Genomic DNA, 21,655 nt, shown 5'->3' with positions numbered 1-21,655 from the left:
TATAAAAACAAGAGATGAAAAAGGATCTAAGATTGCTCACATGCTGAAGTTACCTAAAAGCTAAATGCAGTTGGGAAATCTGGGTTAGCACAATGCTTGGTGGTATTTAAAGTATTTCTATTTTTAGGAACAAATGCCATGTTTGATAAAACATCTGCATGACTTGCATAAAATTGACTAACAATTTGTATTTATTTGACTAAAACTTTGTGTAAACTTGATTAACAATTTGTATAAACTTGACTAACAACTGAAGCATACAATTTAGCTACACTATTGATATCATATGCCAACATCCCAAGAGGTATAAGAATTATTATTGCTATAATAAGTAGCAAAAAAAAGCAACGTAATTTGGGTTTTTGTGTGTGTGATTAGGATTTTTAACTTAGCTTTAACAAATTTTTAGTCATATCGCTACAATGTCTGCAGTATGGCAGTTTATAGTGATGTCTAGCACTGGGGCATCACGCCGCAGACATGCAGCATCATGTCCCACCCAGTCACATTATCCTGACACCAGGTGGACCAGTCCTAACACTGACCTCTTAAAGCCGAGCACATAGCAAGGCAGCTGTTTAGTACCATATTTGTAAGTCTTTGGTACGACTCAACTGGGGTTTGAACCCAAGACCTGCTTCCAAGGCAGATGCTGTAACCACAAGGTCACTGAAGCTGTCTAATTTGGGCATGAAAAGTGTAATCTCTACATTACATGCCTGAATTACATTATATATGAATAAGAAAATTTTTTACTACTAACCTAGTTCTGCTGCTGGTCAAAATTCTTGTCACAAATGGCAAAATCCATTTGGATTTGAACCAGGATACAAGCACAAAATATACTGAAAAATTATTTTTATTCAGCACTCATTAACTATTCTGCATGTGTAAATTTCGCTGAAAGATCATGAACTGGAAATCTGCAATGAGGTCAGGTGCTCAAACTGCAATATTAAATTAACTCATATACTTTTTTTAACGTTTGTAAGGCAGTGTTGATTTGATGATTTTTCTGATCTGACTTGTGCTTAAGTTTGTAAAGATCAATCTGCTCTAACATTTTCTGTCACATATCCACATCTCATACCATAAAATGTTTCACTTATCATCTGGTGACATTTTCTTTAAAAGTAAAGACTGGTTCACAACATGTCCAGCTTATCAATGAACGGAATCTGTAAGACTAAGTTCCCATTTGAAGAAACATGTCTGTTTTATTGGAAATGGGTCAAATACAATTGCTATAAATAGCAAATAAGGAAAGTACTTTTACGTATTCTCATGCAGCAGTTACCTTTTTAAGAATATTCTCAAATTTATATCAGTGGAATTAAAGAGATGAAAATAAATATGACAAAAGCAATTTGTATTGCTTTATTTTTACTTTACTTTTTTAATATGTCAAAATGGCATGATCCATATACAGTCTAGCGTAATGCATAATTGGTGAAAAAATGCATAACGATTATGCCAAAAGCATAATAGTTGGCATCTATGTCATAGGCAGGAAAAGTGCGATGCCAGCACCAAGGCAATATCAATATATTTATCAAGGAGGCCAGAAAACATAACACACTTATTCAATAATATTGAGTGGAATTTGGGAAATGACATAAAATTCAAAAAGAAAACAAATTCTCTCTTAAAAATCTTAGGATGCTTCAGTCTTAAAAAGGAATGAATGTACTAGACACATTAACACACTCTAGTAAATAACAGGAACAACAATTTTGATACAAAATATTTCCAAAACTTGGAGTTCACCTGAACATCATTTGGCCACCATGTTATCATACATGACACATGTCAAGCAAGTGAATAAAGGATCATAAATTTAATTAAATATATAATATTCAAAATTAATTTGCAACAAATACAACTATTCTGTAAAAAAAATATAATATCGTTTCACAAAAAATAAAAACATGCTGTTAACATCATTAAATCTGATACGTGATTAAATCAGGAACTTCCATACATTCCATACTGAAGTAAACTAAACTACTGAAGTACTGGTACACTGAAAAAGTATTGTATATGTACCAACAGAAAAAAATACCATGGTAAAGCAGCATCCCAGAAACACTACTCATATATGTATTGTTCTCCTTGCGAATATTGTATCCTTTCACTGGTACTTCATTTGTGGACTGGATTATAGGACATCTTTTCCAATGAAGACCACAATTCAATAGGTCATTAAATTCATATTCTGCACCAACCACAAAATCTACAACAGTTCACATCCCTAGAAAAATGGTAAATTAACTATAATAATAATTTCTGTATTGTTTATTTAGATCTACATAGCAGTGCAGTTAAAAGATTGATTATAAAAACTCACAAAATTAATTCCAAAAGTGAGTTTGGCCAGGATCTCTACTCTTCTATCTCCTTCTTCTGTATTCTGTTCTTCCATCACATCTGCTTCTTCCATCTGTATCGCTTCATATGCCTGAATCAGCTCATCCTGGGCTTTGTAGTAAGACCTGGAATGAAATAAAAGAAGAAATGAGTGGGACTGCTTAAAAAGGGAATCAAGTTAATTATGAATTAATTTATCAATGACAAGACTTCTACAAAAACCAATGCCTCATCATAACACTACAAAACTATGATGTACCTCACAGATTTGTGTATGCTGTATACTATGATGTACCCACAGTATCCGACTTGTGCACAGTACATGCAATAATGTACCAACTGTATCAGACTTGTGCATAGTACATGCTATGATGTACCCATAGTAACAGACTTGTGTACACTGCATACTATGATGTACCCAGAGTAACAGACTTGTGTGCACTGCATGCTATGATGTATCCACAGTGTCAGACTTGTGTACACTGCATGCCATGATGTATCCACAGTATCAGACTTGTATACACTGCATGCTATGATGTACTCACAATATCAGATGTGCTTATAGTACATGGCATGATGTTCCCACAGTATCAGACTTGTATACACTGCATGCTATGATGTACCCACAGTTACCGACTTGTGTGCACTGCATGCTATGATGTATCCACAGTATCAGACTTGTATACACTGCATACTATGATGTACCCACAGTATTAGATGTGTGCACACTGCATGCTGTGATGTACCCACACTATCAGACTTGTGTACACTGCATGCTATGATGTACTCACAATATCAGACATGCTTATAGTACATGGCATGATGTTCCCACAGTATCAGACTTGTATACACTGCATGCTATGATGTACCCACAGTATCAGACTTGTATACACTGCATACTATGATGTACCCACAGTATTAGACGTGTGTACACTGCATGCTATGATGTACCCAAACTATCAGACTTGTGTACACTGCATGCTATGATGTACCCACACTATCAGACTTGTGTACACTGCATGCTATGATGTACCTATAGTATCATTTCTACCACATGTACCCAGCATCACTCCACTACACTACATTCTATGATCTGCTTCATTATCAGACTCCTCTACACAGCATGCTGTGATGTACCCCAAAGTATCATCTACAAATGTTATGATGTGTTAGACTCATCTATATACTACATACTATCATGTACCCACAATATCAAACTCCTCTACACAGCATGCTGTGATGTACCCCAAAGTATCATCTACAAATGTTATATGTGTTAGACTCATCTACACCACATACTATCATGTTCCACAATATCAGACTTGTATAAACTCAGGGATCGTCCTGGGCTTCGCCAATGTCGCAAATTGCGATTTTTTTTCCTTATTGGCGACAAAAATATCCCATCTGGCGATTTTTTTTGCGACATACTTTTTGGTTATTTAATTTGTACATACAATCATGGATTTGGACTGGATAAATTAAAAGGCAGAACAAAAGGAAGCCACAAACTTGACTGAGCAATGCATTGGAATCAATCTGTTACACAAACGATCCTTTGTTCTTATTGACAACCCCATCTTTACAGTGCATTGTTACATTATAATCTGCTTATGCTGACATCTGGGCTGAGTACTGTATGCTGCGATACAGTCAATCATGCTACCGCACTATACCTACAACTGACCGACTTCTGAAGACGCGAATAGAACAGATACAATTAATTGTATGGCTAATCCTTCTGTTTTTTTATACATATACCAATACAATAGTTTTGCTGAACCTTCATAGAAAACTGATAACCTTTGAAGTACCTACTACTGTGTATAAATACAAAGCAAATGGAAAAAATCTCAATCACAATTACATCTGTCGCCAGTGCAGCATTTTACTCATTGATCTTTTCCTTTTGCCATCAGTCCCGTGTTATGGCTGCAGAGACTTAAACTCCGCAACAAGAGATAGCAAAAAAAAACAGTTTTGCATAATTAATAATAATTATTTATTTCTCAAAATACAGGAGTGAAAGAATCCCTAAATTGGGTGTGAATTTATGCTTATATATACGGTCCAATATTGCCAGGTGTTGACTCGTGTAAGTTTCATTCATGGGAATGGAGATCCTATTTTTCTTGTCGAGAAAATTTATACAGCATTCACTGATCATTCTTGGGATTTAAGAAGCAATTTGCTACAAGCTTTGTGAAGCTAGCCATTAAAGGGGGGGGGGCTGCTGAGAGACTACTGGTGTCACCTCTCAGCAATGAGGACTGTGAACGTGGATTCAGTAAGATGAACCTCATAAAAACTGACATCAGAAATAAGCTCTGCATCTCTTCTCTCGAGAATTTAATGAGAATCAGCATGTACAGTTGTGAAAAATTAGACTTTGAAACTGCATTCAACAAGTGGGCAGCCCTAAAATCGTGATGGATCTTCATGTAGCACTTTATAACATTTTGTTAATGCTTGTTGTAATTAAAGTATTAACTAATCCATCTTTTGTAATTTTCATTGCCTGTTACATTAATAGACTAAATTAACACTTGGAAAAATGTACACTACTTTTTTGGGCAATACTTTTTGAAAATTGGCGACAAAATATTGAGGTTGGCGATTTTTTTTGGCGACAGCTTTTTAAAAGCCAGGACCATCCCTGAAACTGCATGCTATGATGTACCTCCACAGAGGGTTCATGCAGATCAGGAGAACTCAAATTCAGGCACTTTTTAACAACCAGGTTTCAATTTTCAGGGAATAGTCTCAGTATCAAGCTACTTCCACTTACTAATTTAAAAACAGCAATTAAAACCAAAAAGTAATAAAGATATACAAAGTTGCGAGAAAAAAAATGAAATGCAAATGATAATAAAGTCACTGTAACTGGACCCAAATATTAAACATTTCTCTTTAGTTGCTGCACTTTCTCCTTCAGTTGCAACTCAAGTGCTTTTACTGGCACTTCTTTACCTTTTCCTTTTCTTTCACGTCCACTGGACAGAGATATTGATATAATTGTCCCGTACCTTTTCCTTTTCTTTCAAGTCCACTGGACAGAGACATCGATATAATGGTCCCGTACCTTTTCCTTTTCTTTATAGTCCACTGGACAGAGATATTGATATAATTGTCCCATACCTTTTCCTTTTCTTTATAGTCCACTGGACAGAGACATTGATATAATTGTCCCGTACCTTTTCCTTTTCTTTCAAGTCCACTGGACAGAGATATTGATATAATTGTCCCGTACCTTTTCCTTTTCTTTATAGTCCACTGGACAGAGATATTGATATAATTGTCCCGTACCTTTTCCTTTTCTTTATAGTCCACTGGACAGAGATATTGATATAATTGTCCCATTCTCTTCTGCTTCATCTGCCAGATTTTCACTTGCTTGGAAATGGCTGCTCACATCCATAATATTCCGCTTTCTACACACTGCTGTTTTATATGAAGCCTGCCACCAAAACTGCACCCCCATTGTGAGTGAATGATGTTGTCTGCACTGACTAAACTGATACTGACATTTTAACACCAGACTCTTGTGTATTCTTAATTTAAAAACGCCTGTAAAAATTAGACCAGGATGTTAATCAATACCAGCTATGTAATTTGTGTATCCAATAAAGTTCTCTATTTTTCCCCAAAATAGTGCTACTTGAGAGCTATTGATTAGATTTAATAATTTCTTTTATCTGATATTTAACACAATCTATGCTGTAGTCAGATAAATGAAAGTGCTTAGACACCAGGGAATCTTTATGACTTCAGATATCCCTCAAGTGCTCTTTTATTCTCACTTGGAATTCCCTTTTAGTCTCACCTACATATTGTTTACCACATTTTGTGCAGGTGAGTAAATAGATGAAGTCCTGCTAAATGTATTGGTGAATGTCAGGCTGGTTGGTTTCTCTGAGGGTTCTTGGAGGATGGTGTTCCAAGCACTGACAAAATCAGGAGAAATAGAGAAATAGTGAATCTGAGGCGTAGATTAATTTCTAAACTAGTCATTTCTACTTTGAGGCCACACTCTTGGAGGTGATCAGAAACCATTTTTAATTTCACGTGTTTGGATAGAAGTTTTCTCCTTTCTTTATAAGTGGAACTGATAGGGATGGTAGCAGCAAATGCTTCGCTTCTGGACATTCTGTAACTGGTTCTTCCAGTTTTCTCTTTTTGTCCGAAGTCTCGTTTCTTCTGACAAGTGTATGTGTGAAAGAGCTGGACAAGAGTAACGATGCACTCTAGTATATACTCATTGGGCTCTCCATGGTTTTGGGATTTTGAAGATTGGATTCCCGAAGAATGTATATTCTTGTGCGTATTCTTAGCTTGAAGTTTCTTTCTTTTTGCATGGTTACTTCAGGCAGCAATGTCCGTTCCTTCAATATCGATGTTTTTCTTGCACACTACGTAAAGTGTTCTGTATTTCAAAGTCACATAATTTTGTAACCACTTAAAGATGTCTTTGTCCTGCTACCAACAATTTCTGAACATGTATTTCCAGGCATTTTGGGATGATTGTTTGTTAAAAAGATTCTCTTGTTAACATACCATTGTTGCATGGCAGAAACACGCTGTGAAGTGAAAGAGTGCGTATGTTTTTATTATATCATGTGAATGAAATGCTATCATCGCTGCTGGTATGCACAATGTCAGATAACTTCTTGTGAATTCTGATAAAGGCAGAAAGGCAAATGGATGATAAAAAAATTAAACTGTGCTTCCAATCTTTGCATGACCTAAAATAAATGACTTGGAGGCAAAATTTTCCATCAAATTTTATTTTTAAGCAAAGGCTCTCAGATTCAATGACTTTCAATGACCTAGTTAAAAACTTAAGGACTTTCAAGGGCTTGAAATGAGGTGTTCATTTCTCAATGACTTTTTACGATCCTTAATGACTATCTGAATCCTGCAACAGTATCTGACTTTTTATACCCAATTATATGATGTATGACACAATATCACTCATCTACACCCCATACAATGATGCACCCCCAGTATCACATATCAACACCCAAGAGGTCTCGCTAGGATTTTAAAACTAGGAGTCCAGGACTCCCATTTTGGTAAAAATAGGAGTCCCACCATCAAAAGTTGCAGTCCTTCTTTCCTACAGAATCAATACAGACGTGAGTGCATCTATTTTTAGATGGGGAGGTTTTCGTAATATAATCACTCACTATAATATAGCTTCATTATAACAGTCCATTGACAGGATCTCAAATTTTTTTTTTTGCATATGTATTTGTAGTAATTTTAGGCAAATAAATATTATCTGATTTGCTGTTTTTTCCCGTATTTTTGCAAATACGTGTCAAGTCAGAAAACAGCTTAGACCTTAAAGCGCATCTCGCAAGTTCCACAACATAGCATTGTCCCATACGTTTCTGACCTAGATAATTTGCATTTTAAAGTTAAATCTTTAATAAAATTATACCTAGGATTTGGTTTCATTGATTTGTATATTGATTGGTACATCCCAGACTTAGCGAAGTCCGCCATTATTTCCTGTCAGGCCTACTGGTTCACTTACAGTTTCAAACTGATTTTATGATGAAATAGTGTATAAGAGGCAGTTAATATATATCCAGATCACCGATTCTGATCTTAAAACACAAATTTGTATGTTTTATCATCAAAGGATAGCATACAGGAAATTCATAGTTGCTACCTTACTCAGAAAAGGGTTAATGGTCAATCAACTATCAAAACATAATGCTTGTGAATGGGCAAGAGTTTGTTTGTCAACATAATTGATATAAAAACTAGGACTAGCTACTGATGCCTTGATGAATTCATTTTCCTACAACACTAGAACTAACTGGGCTATGGCGAGGGGCATTAAAAAAAATATGGTATGATCAGTCAATGTACCTCTTAAATAATCAAAGGGCGAAGTTGTTTTTGCTTTCCTAACAGAAGAAGGCGAAGTTTACATTTTTAGGTGACTTGTCACCCACTTACAAATGGCATTTTGTCCAAGTCTTAGCATGTCTTGATTCTGAGGCCATGTGCACTGCTTATTCAGCTACATTCGGAAATGAACACAATAACGAAAGCTAAAGTTATTTATTTGATGTCCTTTTATAAATGACCACATGTACATCTCTGGGTCTTTCTGCCTCTGAATTCAATCACTGTAAATATCAGTACATTTTCCCACCTGGCCACCAGTCAAAGCCTTTAAACTTGCTGCCCAGCTATTGCATCATGTTCTTTTTTATGTACTCTTATAAAATGGCAACATGTATGTACATCAAGGGGTCTTTTAGTCACTGAATTCTGTCATTGTAAATATCAGCACAGCTAATTGATCAACACATTTTCCCACAAAGCAGGTGGCTGACGCAGGACTGGCAAGTCTTTGAATTTTGCCGCACACCTATTACATGCATACAGAGGACTCCCACCTCAGTGATTTTCTACGTCCCATATCAAAAATAGGTGCAAGTAAGCATTTCCGAGATCTCTGACACCCCATGCAATGGTGTACCCCTAGTATCACCCAGCTACACCCCCTACAATGATGTACCCCTAGTATCACCCATTTACACCCCATGCAATGATGTACCCCTAGTATCACCCATCTACACCCCATGCAATGATGTAACCCTAGTATGACCCATCTAAACCCCATGCAAAGATATACCCCCAGTATCATCCATCTACACCCCAGGCTATGATGTACCCCCAGTATCAGCCATCTACACCCCATGCAATGATGTACCCCAGTATCGCCCAACTAGATCCCATGAAATGATGAACCCCTAGTATCACCCATCTACATACCATGCAATAATGTACCCCCAGTATCACCCATCTACATCCCATACAATGATAAACCCCAAGTAACACCCATCTACACCCCATGCAATGATATACCCCCAGTATCAAAAATCTACACCCTATGCAATGATGAACCCAAAGTAACACCCATCTACACCCCATGCAATGATACACCCCGAGTATCACAAATCTACACCCCATGCAATGATATAGAAATACCCCCAGTATCACAAATCTACACCCCCTGCAATGATATACCCCCAGTATCACCCATCTACACCCCATGCAATGATATACCCCCCACAGTGCCTGACTAGCAAAGTATTTGACACAAAAGCCTTTGACACGGAATCTTTACAATAACACTGCCGCTTCAACTAAAAAAATAATACCTCTGTCTGAATATTCACTAACAAAGGTAAAACAATGATAACAGACAGGCATACAGACATATATTTGCCATTTTTAATGTATTACCCGCACTATGTGCTTAAGAAATTAAATCAGTGAGGTTTACGTTTATCATAAGTGCACATCAACAATTATAGTGAAAAATTTCCCCATTATGTCAATGTCTTAACCATGCCACAACATTCACTTCTGACCACACATCGTTTTAACTAGTCCAAACCACACTCACGCTGGAGCAAAGGTCACTCCATTTTTTCTGCCTATACCACCCTCCTCCTAGTAGAAAAAACAAGCTGACTGAATCTCTCTTTTTGGAGCAGTTTCCATCTCCTGGAATATGGAAATTCGATAGGTGGCAACCTGATCATTCATGGAGATTTCAACTTTCACTCTGACTGTCCTGGAAACCCAAACACACCAAAACTCCTAGATTCCATTAATGTTTTTAACCTCAAACAGTTAACCAACTCACCCATTAACATGGTCACATTTTAGACTGGATTCTTCATAGACCTGATGATAACTTTGATAACATTCTACGGTCCTCCCTGATATCCCATGATCTTGCATCAGATCACCTCTGCATTATATGCCATCTTGACATATCAGTCCCTAACCCTCCACCTTTATCTGCTACCAAGAGAAACCTCCGTATGATAAATAGAACCAAACTAATGCATGACATCCAAGCAAACCTAACAACTTGCTTACCTCCTACAGCAGAACAACTCGATAACTACCTGCGTTCATTGCTCGACAAACATGCACCAGCTACCAAGTGCAGAGTATCAATTCAAAATTGTCTCCATGGTATAGCAGTGTTAGGAACCAGCTTCGCACTGCTAAAAGAGACTGCCGTAAAGCTGACAGGCTTTGGATTTCCACCAGACTCACTATTCATAAGCAAATCTATGAGGCTGCTAAGAAGAATGTCACAAATATAATCCATGCAGCGAAATCAGCCCACTACACTACTAAGATGATGGAAAGTTCCAGCAGCAAAGAGCTCTTCGAGATTACTAACAAGCTAATGTCAAGGAACAAATCTACACCACTTCCAACTACCTTCTCTCCAGCTGACCTTCTGGACATGTTTGCAAATTTCTCCTGTGACAAAGTACAAACCATTAGAGATAATCTTGACACCAAAATTTCAACTGACTCGTCATCACCATACTGTTGGGATACAGAATTTGAGCAGCAACCATTAGCAGCACTTGAACCTGTCTCTATGGATTTCGTACGTACAATCCTGATGAAGAGTACACCAAAATCATGTGAACTTGATCCAATTCCAACATCACTGCTGCTTGAGTGCTTAGATCCAGTATTGGCTTCACTAACTGATGTTATTAATACCTCTCTCATCAGGGGAATTCCCATCATTTTTCAAAACTGCCATTGTAAAGTCTCTGCTGAAGAAACCAACACTAGGCCATAACGATTTAAAGAACTACCACCCAGTTTCTAATCTCCCATTCATATAAAAAAATCTTGAAAAAGTTGTTCTATCCCAGCTTGTATCTCATCTGAATTGAAACAGTCTTTTTTTAGCAATGTACAATCTGCATATCGTCCTTGCCACAGTACTGAAACTACTCTTCTGAAAGTAGTTAACGATATTCTCTCTGCTTTGGAAAGCAGAAAGATTACAGTCCTCACCCTCCTTGATTTGTCTGCAGCATTTAACACAATAGACCATGATATATTACTTCACCGTCTCCAGCATGTATTTGGCATTATACAACCTTACTGTGGTTAGAGTCCTACTTGGTCAACAGGACACAAATTGTGTCTGCAAATGGAATACACTCCAGCCCAGTTGATCTATGTTGTGTTGTTCCACGGGGGTCTGTTCTTGGACCTGTTCTCTTCATTCTATACACTCAGCCACTCTCAAGTGTCATAGATCATCATCCAGTGTCTCACCAATAGTATGCTGATGACACCCAAATATACGAATCTAGCCACCCAACTGAAGTTGATGCTACCATCCGAGGTGTAGAGAGGTGCATTTCTAATGTGAAATCATGGATGACATGTAACAAGCTGCAGATCAATGGTGACAAAACTGAGGCCATTTTGATCACAACACAAAGACTTTCTCATTCACATCCTTTACCTCAAACAATAAATATCAGCAACACCAACATTAAATTCACACAATCAGTACGAAACCTAGGTGTTACTCTGGACAGTATTCTCACAATGCACCAACATGTCATGAACATATGCAAGGCTGCATATCTTGAGCTGAGGCGTATCAGCTCAATTCGCAAATATCTTTCAGTGGATGCCACTAGAACACTTGTGTGTTCATTAGTTCTTTCAAGACTGGACTATTGTAACTCAATTTTGTCTGGTTCATCTCAATATCTACTCCAGAAACTTCAAAAAGTTAAAAACACAGCTACTCAGATCATACTTAGAGTACCACGATCAGAACACACCTCCCGGCTGCTCTGTACCCTAAACTGACTATCCATTCAATCCAGAATCAAACATAAAATTTGTTCTCTGTGCTACATTTCACTGATGGACTCTAGGGAAACATACCTATCCCACCCCACCCATGTGTAAACACCAGCAAGATACTTACGCTCCTCTTCTGACAATCATATACTCATTATTCCCACTATGAAAACAAAGTCATATGGACAGCGTCTTTTGCATACCAGGGCCCAGCAATGTGGAATAAATTGCCCACTGAACTTAAACACAAAGACACAGTGATCCCATTCAAGAGTGCTCTTAAAACTCACTTATTTCGACTGCAAGAATAAACTTAAAGACCTAATAATGTTTCCTACCTTAAATATTCTCAGCATGTTTTTATGTTTTCTAATTTCATGGTGTTTGTTTTTGTAATCATATCAATATATATGTTTTTATCTTATAGGTGTTGTCTAATGTTGTAAAGCATTTAGAGCTTCTAAAGATTAGGCACTATACAAAGTCCTCATTATTATTATTATTATTATTATTATTATACCTGAAGAGTTAGTTCCCTTTCTCAATTTTGAAAGCTCTGTTAAGAAGTGTGCTGTCTCTCCCAGTATGTTCATGTTAAACAAAATCATCTGCATGACTGGTTTTTGACACTAATTTAACCCATTAGGTTATCTGGTAACAAGGTATGAGACAATTCACAGTGGTCAATTCCAAGAAAATTATGATGTAATGGTTAAGTTTTATCATCCCTTCCACAAACCACATCAGGATTGAGAAATCTGAGTTGTTTTTATAGCTTTGACCAAAACTGGGGCGTACACATATGAAGGCATATGCAGGTATTACTATGAATACTGTACATTGACATATATGCAACAGCCAGATGGAAGGATGGAGAAAAAAAAGGCCATTATTAAAAATGTGTAATTACTCTACTATAACAAAAACAAAATGGCAAAAGAAAAAGAAAACGATGACATATTTTTATATAGATATATTCAATTATAAGACCAGTCTGTATATGGAATATTAGGTATATCCAATATGTCCTCTATATACCCATATAGCCTGGTACCTTGCCTTCCTCACTATGTATATAGTGAAGAATGCATGGTACCAGACAATACATTTATCATGAATTCTATGCAATATGGCTGAATGTCTGTAATAGTCTCATTCAGTATGAAAGGATGAGATAGAGATATTCTAAGACTAGACAAAATGCTCCATATAAGAAAGGAAAGCCGGACATTTAATCCTTACTTTAATCTGCGAGGCATCTTACGATATTCTTCTGATTTCCCATGCCTCTTAGATGTAAATCCAGTTATGGAGACTTTCCAGTCCTCCTCATCCTTCGGGCCTGTCATTAAAAAAGAAAATACACACAAATAAATAAACAAAACTAGAGTGGTTCATGATCAGGAATTCAAAGGATACCTTGCTTCCATGGCATTCACTCTACAAATCTTGCATGTACATATACTAACAAGTGTCAATGATTCTACATACCGTAAATTCATTTTTGTAGATATAAATTTTCATGGTTTTGCATCCAAATTACATTTCTGTCACAATTTAAATTTGTGGACTGTGAAAATGGTCCTCTTGTTTTCGCAGAAAGCAAATGTTTTGGGGGGTCTTCAAACTGATGGCTTCAAGTAATAACAAATAAAACATGAAAATCAGAGAATTCACATTAATTATATTTAGTTCAACTTCTTACTCTGTATCATACATATCGTCATACTGGGTGGGATATAATATTGCTATAAGCATGTTAATGTACAATTATAGCTACGCTTATTTGACATGAAATTTTTTTAAAAATAGAAGTCCAAGAATCCATGTATATTTTAAGAAACTGTTACATTTATACCATTCTTCAAAATAAAAGCAACTTGAAAAAACAAACTATAAAGGATTATACACTTACAAGACTGACATAGTTTCCCATCTTTGCTAGCCAAGGTTCCAATATGTTAACCTAATGTACAACTTGAAGGATTGATCAGATATTTCAGTGCTTCGGGTCAGTGAATTTCATTGGCTGTGGTGGCAGGCCGCCACATCCAATCACAATCAAGTTGTTAAAATCTGAACACTGTTCCTATATGATCAAGGCAATAGGAACACAGAACTGGAATGTACTGCAAGAACAAAACTTAAAGACCTAATAATGTTTCCTACTTAAATATTTTCAGCATGTTTTTTTATGTTTTTTAATTTCATAGTGTTTTGTTTGGTAATATCATTATATATGTTTTTTTTATTTATGTTATAGGTGCTGTCCAATGCTGTAAAGAGCTTAGAGCTTGTAAAGATTAGGCGCTATACAAAGTCCTCATTATTATTATTATTACTCATAATAAGCTATTTTCCACTGCTGGTCCGTGTTTGTACAAATATAGCCTTTGCCTTAAATATGCCTGTAAAGGATTCTCTTAGATACACTGTCATACTTTCGATGTTAAACTTAAAAAGTTACCTTCTGAAGTCAATTGCTGATACCTTTTTCAGCCCACGTACAATGCACCACTGTTACATGCTATTGGTTAGTTGGCATTACATACTAATGAACATACATTACACCCAACAGATGTTGATAGGACAAAGCACTGAAATATCTATCAATCCAGCAAGGTGTAGATAGAGTTAACACATTAGAACCTTGGCTAGCAAAGATGTTTGTTTCCCAGCTGTAGTAATTATTAATACTCACTGTTAATGATAGTACCATGGGAAGGAGCAACCTGTGTCATCCGTATATGTGAATGGGAACTGCGTTTTGCACTACCCGAGTCTAGGCTTATGTTGGACTTTCCAGACCTGCCAATCAAAAATCCCTCTTCCTCTGTACTCATTTCTATACCCTGCATAAACAAGCATACATATAATAACAGCAGCATCAACAACAACAATATTAATAATAAAATTGAAATATCATCAACAACAAAAATAATGACAACAATAAGAGACTGAAGCCACTGCATATATCCACATATTTTATTATCCATATAAATTTAGCTCCTGGCTCCTACATTTGGACTGCATCTAGGAGCTGAAACCTTTGTTGTCGTATACTCGTTCTCATGAAACATCCAACAAAATATGAGTATGATCCCCATCTGTGTAGGCAGTTTCAGCTACAAGGAGAATCTAATGAGAAATCCATGAGCACAAAGATGGACAGACATGAAGGTGTAGGCAACATGACTTGAGACATCAGTTAGAAACTGTTTCCCTCATCCTGTTTCATAATGACCATGGCCTTTATTCTCTAGACATTGCAATACATAAGTCTTACCTTTATCCGTATAACATCTGTACATGTTGCTGAAGTTGTATTTAGCTTAACTCAAGGTATCATGCAGAAATCCTGTTCTCATGAGGTCATAGTGACCTTGACCTGTGACTTCCTGGCCTCAAAAGTTTCTTTGATTTTTGTTTTTCAAACTTAACTTCTTGTAAAATCTGGTTACAGTACTTAAATGTACTGAATATCTTATTCAAACTTCCAGATTTGAAAAATGGCTGCATTGGTTTTGAGATCTGTGAATAGCACACAGGAATAAAGTTGATATATTCCAACAATTGTGGCTGTTACCAATGAAGCTAATGATTCCATGTAAACATTACGATTATCAAAGATGCACATCCCAGAAGAAATGTTTTTTTTTGAAAAATTTGCTCATTATTACGGGATTATTTTTATCAAGAAGAAGTAGAAAGAATAGGTGACAAGATAAAAGATACAACTAAGCTATATGCTTCCAATCTATGTGGAAAATGGCTGAAAGTAAGCTGATATGAGAGAACAAGGGGCATCTCAAAATAAAATGTTGAATTATTAGTGATCTAGATGGTGTCATAACTTCCAGTTGATGCTTATGACAAATTTAAATCACAATGATATTTTACATTACTGATGGAGAAGGGATATGTATTAAATATAATGAAAAAAGTTATCATTACTGAAAATTAAGGGATATGTATTAAATATAATGAAAAAAGTTATCATTACTGAAAATTAAGGGATATGTATTAAATATAATGAAAAAAGTTATCATTACTGAAAATTAAGGCGGAGAGTGAAGGTGTAAAATATACACTTATCCTTTTGACCTTTCATTGAGTGCATGATTGTAGTGGATGCTATTTACATAACCAAAAACTGTTTCTTTTGTCATTAATAATGCTTTTTTCAAAGAATTGTTGCTATTAAACCACAATTCGGTAGCTTTACTCAACATTTCTTATCTGTGCATTGTGTGTATTTTGGTCCCCATGACAGCCACGTGAGAAACATCATGTTCACATCTTCCAAACTACTTCATTTAAATACTGTCAAACTGTCAAGAAATGTTCAAATGTTACATATTTTAGCTAATAGTGTTTTGTATGCCTCCATAGCAACCAATCATCTTTTACAACAGCCAGGTAGAAACATGTATGTAGTGGTATGTACATTCTAATCAAATATGCTACAGCTGTAGTCAGATTTTCCAAACCCCCGTTTGAGGTCAAGATTTGGCAGACCAGATCAGATTAGCGAGACCACTAATAGGGAAATTAGGCTTACCACGGGTATTATGAGTATGGTACCATATAATGAAAGGAAATGCCAGGTCAGTGTTTCCCTTTACGCACATTTGTACGTCAGGGACGCACGCTTGAGAAAATTGATGCACACATTTTGTTGCCATGCATTTGTTTGACGCAAAGGATTTTCATAATGTGATCAGGATTTATTTAATACCCAACGCATTGGACGATGGATGACATAGTATATACTTCGAGCATAGGCATTGACTGGTTCCCCACTTTGTTTGCTCCCTGCCTTGCGCTCCTCTATTTGTATAGCAGAGTGCAATGCAGGAAACATAAAACAATGAACCAGACTAGAAAAACGCAATATTATGACGGAGTAGCTTCCCCATATCTCGCGAGCTCTCACGCAATTTCCATCGAGCTCAGCAAGCTGTCATCTAGATGTTTAACCTCAATCCTTGTTTTACTAGAAAGTGATCTCCAGATTAAAATGTCGTGCACTTAAAATCATTAGCAAAGAAAGTGAAAGAAGCAGAACACAAAAGAGTAAATGTGGATCTAACTTTAATGAAAAATGGAGAAAATAATTCCCTTGACATGAATACGGCACATCCATTAGGATTACTGGTGTGACTTCTGATAGGGTGATTGCAAAGACTGCAAAAGTGACTAATCCTTTGTGACAGGGTTTTAGAATTTTAAAAAATCTGCCCTCATTCGCCACAAGATATCTGTAGAACCCATTATAACCCAAGACATTCTTTCACAACATAGAAATCAGTAAACTTGCGGAGACACATGCGTCATTTGGATTACAAAGTCAGCGGGTCATTGCAGATTTTGTTGGTTTTTAACTTTGCTGCAATAAAAGAAAGATCTTAAAGTTCAAGTGTAACTTATTACAAAGATGATGAATCATTATCCTCCTTGATTTTTGGATAAATGTGTTCCAGGATGAAGTACAATGAAAACCAATGATAGTCACATTTTATGAAAGGCAGGAAATTAACTGCCATTTGATTAAAAAGATTTATTTGGCTTTTTGTATTGGCTTGTATGTAATGTGTTGGGCTATAATATTGCTTCATATTGAACACTGTTAAAAGTACGACTTTAAAAGAAAAATGAACTAATAAAATTATTCTTTGAATGGACAATGCATTTGTTTGTTAATTGTGCATGTTGGTTTATTTGTATGTTTAGAGGGAGAGAAAGAGTATGTTGTGCAAGTTGCAATATCCTATTTCAAGCTGAAAAAGTATAAGTCATGTGAAAATTTGTCAGTACATTTTTAACCCCCACATTTTTTATTTGACCCCCAGTTCTGACAAGGGTTTTTTTTTACCCTCAATTTTACACCCCTGGTGTTATGTAAATTTATCAACTAGTGGCATCTTGAGAACTTGTCAATAGGACTGACAGCAATTTAAAGTAACAGAGCATGAGCAAAGATCAAAAACAATTGCTGTCTAAGTACAGGAAGGATACAAGATCTTGAAAGAACAGTCTTATTTGCTGCGCATGGTGAGGTCGTTATACTTGCAAAGAAAATTAGACATCATGTGAAATGGTAATTCTTGGGATTTAACCTAGTAAATGGAGTCTATATGGATATAACTATTGTGAATATTCAAACCTTTAAGAAGCAAGTATTTTCCTAGTTTACATTTACTATTTAATTTATTAATTTGTTCTCTCTTTGACAAAAGCTTCACCAAACAGGGATGATAAGGTGAAGTAAAAAAAAACACACAAAGACCTGGAATCTCTCTCTCTCATAGGTAGTTATCAGGCCATATTTTATTTTGCTCATGAATGCAAGAAGAAAAATGGGAGGAATAAATATGCATCCCTGTCTGTATCTCTCACCTCACCCAAAAAAATGTGGAAAAAGCATTTTAGCATCAATGATGCAATTTCCCTATTACTGGTAATCTGAAATAGCATACACTGATACTTTTAATATTTATGAAACTACAAGTTTTATAGTTTAATTCCACACAGAATTGCGAATTTTACCCTATCTGTAACTCAATAAATTTTTGGGTCAGCATCATTATATGTAGCTAAAAGTACAAAATACATTTAAAATACTTTGTGTGAAAATAAAAAAAAACCACCGATGCTGTGAGGAACAAAGTGAAAAAGACAAAGCCAAGGTATTGATCTGGCCTTGTCTTATACTCACCATTGACTTACAGATGGATGAAGCATGGAAAAATTGCCAAATTTGCTAATTCAACTTATATGCAGCATCGATTTATAAGCCAGCAAATACAGTAATAACTTATTATTATAAGATTATTCTAAGAGGTGTGTTTGAAATCAAAAGACATTTATCTCTAATGATTAGCCACTTGGAAATCTAGCAACCACCAGTGGTTGTGTGTGTGATTTGGATTTTTAATGTAGCTTTAGCAATTTTTCAGTCATATCACTACGATGTCTGCAGTGTGGCAGTTTATAGTGATGTCAAGCACTGGGGCATCATGCTTCAGACATGTAGCATGATGTCCCACGCAGTCACATTATCATAACACCAGGTCGACCAGTCCTAACACTAACCTCTTAACACTGAATGCCTAACGAGGCAGCTGTTAGTACCATTTTTATAAGTCTCTGGCATGACTCAGCTGGGGTTCGGACCCATGACCTCCCACATCCAAGGTAAAACTCTAACCACTATGCCACAGGAGGGATACAACCACCAGTAGTATTTATCATCAATACTTTAGGTGACTATTACACAAGACTGATACATACTTACTGTTCGGCATATGATGAAATGGATCAAAATAAGTGTTCCCAAATCATTTTCAAAAATCTGCTTTACAAAGATTCTTTACATACATTTCACTAATTTCAAGGCGAAAAATGGATGATATAGAAGTGGAAGGAAACATTTAAGTGAACACAACAACAAACCCAGCCAATAAAAACCAAAATCAGAGAGTGAATTAACTGATACTGGAATATTTCAGCTAGTTTTAACTGTTTTCTCACTGGACGGATACTTGAACCTGCATTATGATTAAAATTATGCCATTTCTGTTCTCGTCTTTAACATTTTCAGTTTAAGTTGTTTACATAAACATATCTCTCTCTCTCTCTCTTAAAAATCGTTTCCAAATCCTTATCTACCTATCCCTCTCTCTCTCCTAAGTACAGCAGCATTCTAACCCTTCCTTTTTTTCTTAATCTAAATATATGTACCTGTATTATTTACATATATCTTTACTGATAACTTTTGGTTACTAACATATTGTTTTAAGGTGCAAATAAAGAAAAAAGAAAACAAAAGTTCTAAATTTGTAAAATAAAAATAATTTGATTTCCTTAAAGCTAAAATATTTTATTTTACATTATTTTTTTAACATTAGTTGTGATATTTTGTTGTCATTTTTTGCAGAGGGCCTAAAATGCCACATGGGCAAGTTCAATTTTCCAGTTATCTTGCCATGGGCAAGCTGACCCTCAGACAGTGTGGACAGCTCAGACGACTATCATTATCCATTTTAACTAGCTGATTTTTAGGGATTTTATTAATTTCTCCCACTATCCCAATGTCCAAATAGTGGACAATTTTGTTTCAAATATTGGACAAACATTTTCCAAATATTGGACAAAAAAAAATTCCAAATATTGAACAATTTTTTTTCCAAATATTGGACAAAAAAAAATCTACCCCTGTATAAGATCATTTGAGAAAATTGTGATATTAGCGGTGGGTGCAGCTATCAAGAATATGCCATGATAATAAATATCTGTTTATATGTATCATGACTATCATTACTCCAGTCCTCATTTTGTAAATATTTGTTTATATGTATCATGACTATCATTACTTCAGTCCTCATTCTGTAAATATTTGTTTATATGTATCATGACTATCATTGCTCCAGTCTTCATTTTGTAAATATTTGTTTATATGTATCATGACTATCGTTACTCCAGTCCTCATTTTGTAAATATTTGTTTATATGTATCATGGCTATCATTACTCCAGTCCTCATGTTGTAAATATTTGTTTATATGTATCATGACTATTATTACTTCAGTCCTCATTTTGTAAATATTTGTTTATATGTATCATGACTATCATTACTTCAGTCCCCATTTTGTAAATATTTGTTTGTATGTATCATGGCTATCATTACTTCAGTCCTCATTTTGTAAATATTTGTTTATATGTATCATGACTATCATTACTTCAGTCCTCATTTTGTAAATATTTGTTTATATGTATCATGACTATCATTACTTCAGTCCTCATTTTGTAAATATTTGTTTATATGTATCATGACTATCATTACTTCCGTCCTCATTTTATAAATATTTGTTTATATGCATCATGACTATCATTGCTTCAGTCCCCATTTTGTAAATATTTGTTTGTATGTATCATGGCTATCATTACTTCAGTCCTCATTTTGTAAATATTTGTTTATATGTATCATGACTATCATTACTTCAGTCCTCATTTTGTAAATATTTGTTTATATGTATCATGACTATCATTACTTCAGTCCTCATTTTGTTCATAACACAAAGTTTGCCATGCAGCAGTTTTCTACCATATCTGCATGTGTACAAGATTACAATGCAAACTACACAGACCCAGATCTGCTGTCGCATAATGCATAATCAGGTCTGGATTAATGCAGTTTAGGAGTACTCAACAAAATGAGCAACACAGACCATGATCTGCCAGCACATCATGTGACAGAAGACCAGGCTCAGTGCCCCACCCAACTCATATGTGCGTATATACGAACAATACACCATGACAAGCACATTTGGTTTTTTTTATGTTCCATGAAAGATAAGCAAAATCAGCAATTAGAATGTATGTTCCTTCACAATTCAAGTATTATTTGCAAAATTTCACGGTATCTTAAATTTGTAAGGACAGCATATACATCATCAAATATTAATAATGACAACATATATTATGATAAATATCATCATGGAAACCAAATCAATGATGCATGAAAATATTGTACTAGAGCCATGTGATATGTACCTTAATCAAATAAATCATTATTTTTATCTTAATCAAGTAAATCATTATTTTTAGTATAAA

At 35.6% G+C, this 21,655-nt stretch overlaps 1 protein-coding gene across 3 annotated transcripts in view; it reads right to left on the bottom strand.

Moving 5' to 3' along the window:
* LOC149782121 (uncharacterized) overlaps positions 1-21,655 on the bottom strand; it is a 63,705-nt gene that overhangs the window by 25,191 nt on the left and 16,859 nt on the right. For all 3 annotated transcript variants that reach the window (XM_089933569.1, XM_089933571.1, XM_089933570.1), the window contains 3 exons: positions 14,744-14,894; positions 13,285-13,384; positions 2,348-2,492 (listed from right to left, as the gene is read on the bottom strand). In XM_089933569.1, coding sequence (XP_089789695.1) covers positions 2,348-2,492; positions 13,285-13,384; positions 14,744-14,894 — 396 coding nt within the window. The remainder of the gene's footprint in view (positions 1-2,347; positions 2,493-13,284; positions 13,385-14,743; positions 14,895-21,655) is intronic.

The sequence above is a fragment of the Sinohyriopsis cumingii genome, chromosome 15 (genome assembly GCF_028554795.1).
Source record: "Sinohyriopsis cumingii isolate HCF-2022 chromosome 15, ASM2855479v2, whole genome shotgun sequence".
NCBI lineage: Eukaryota > Metazoa > Mollusca > Bivalvia > Unionida > Unionidae > Sinohyriopsis > Sinohyriopsis cumingii.
Note: the sequence above shows the minus strand (reverse complement) of the source record. Positions and strands in the feature narration are given on the sequence as shown.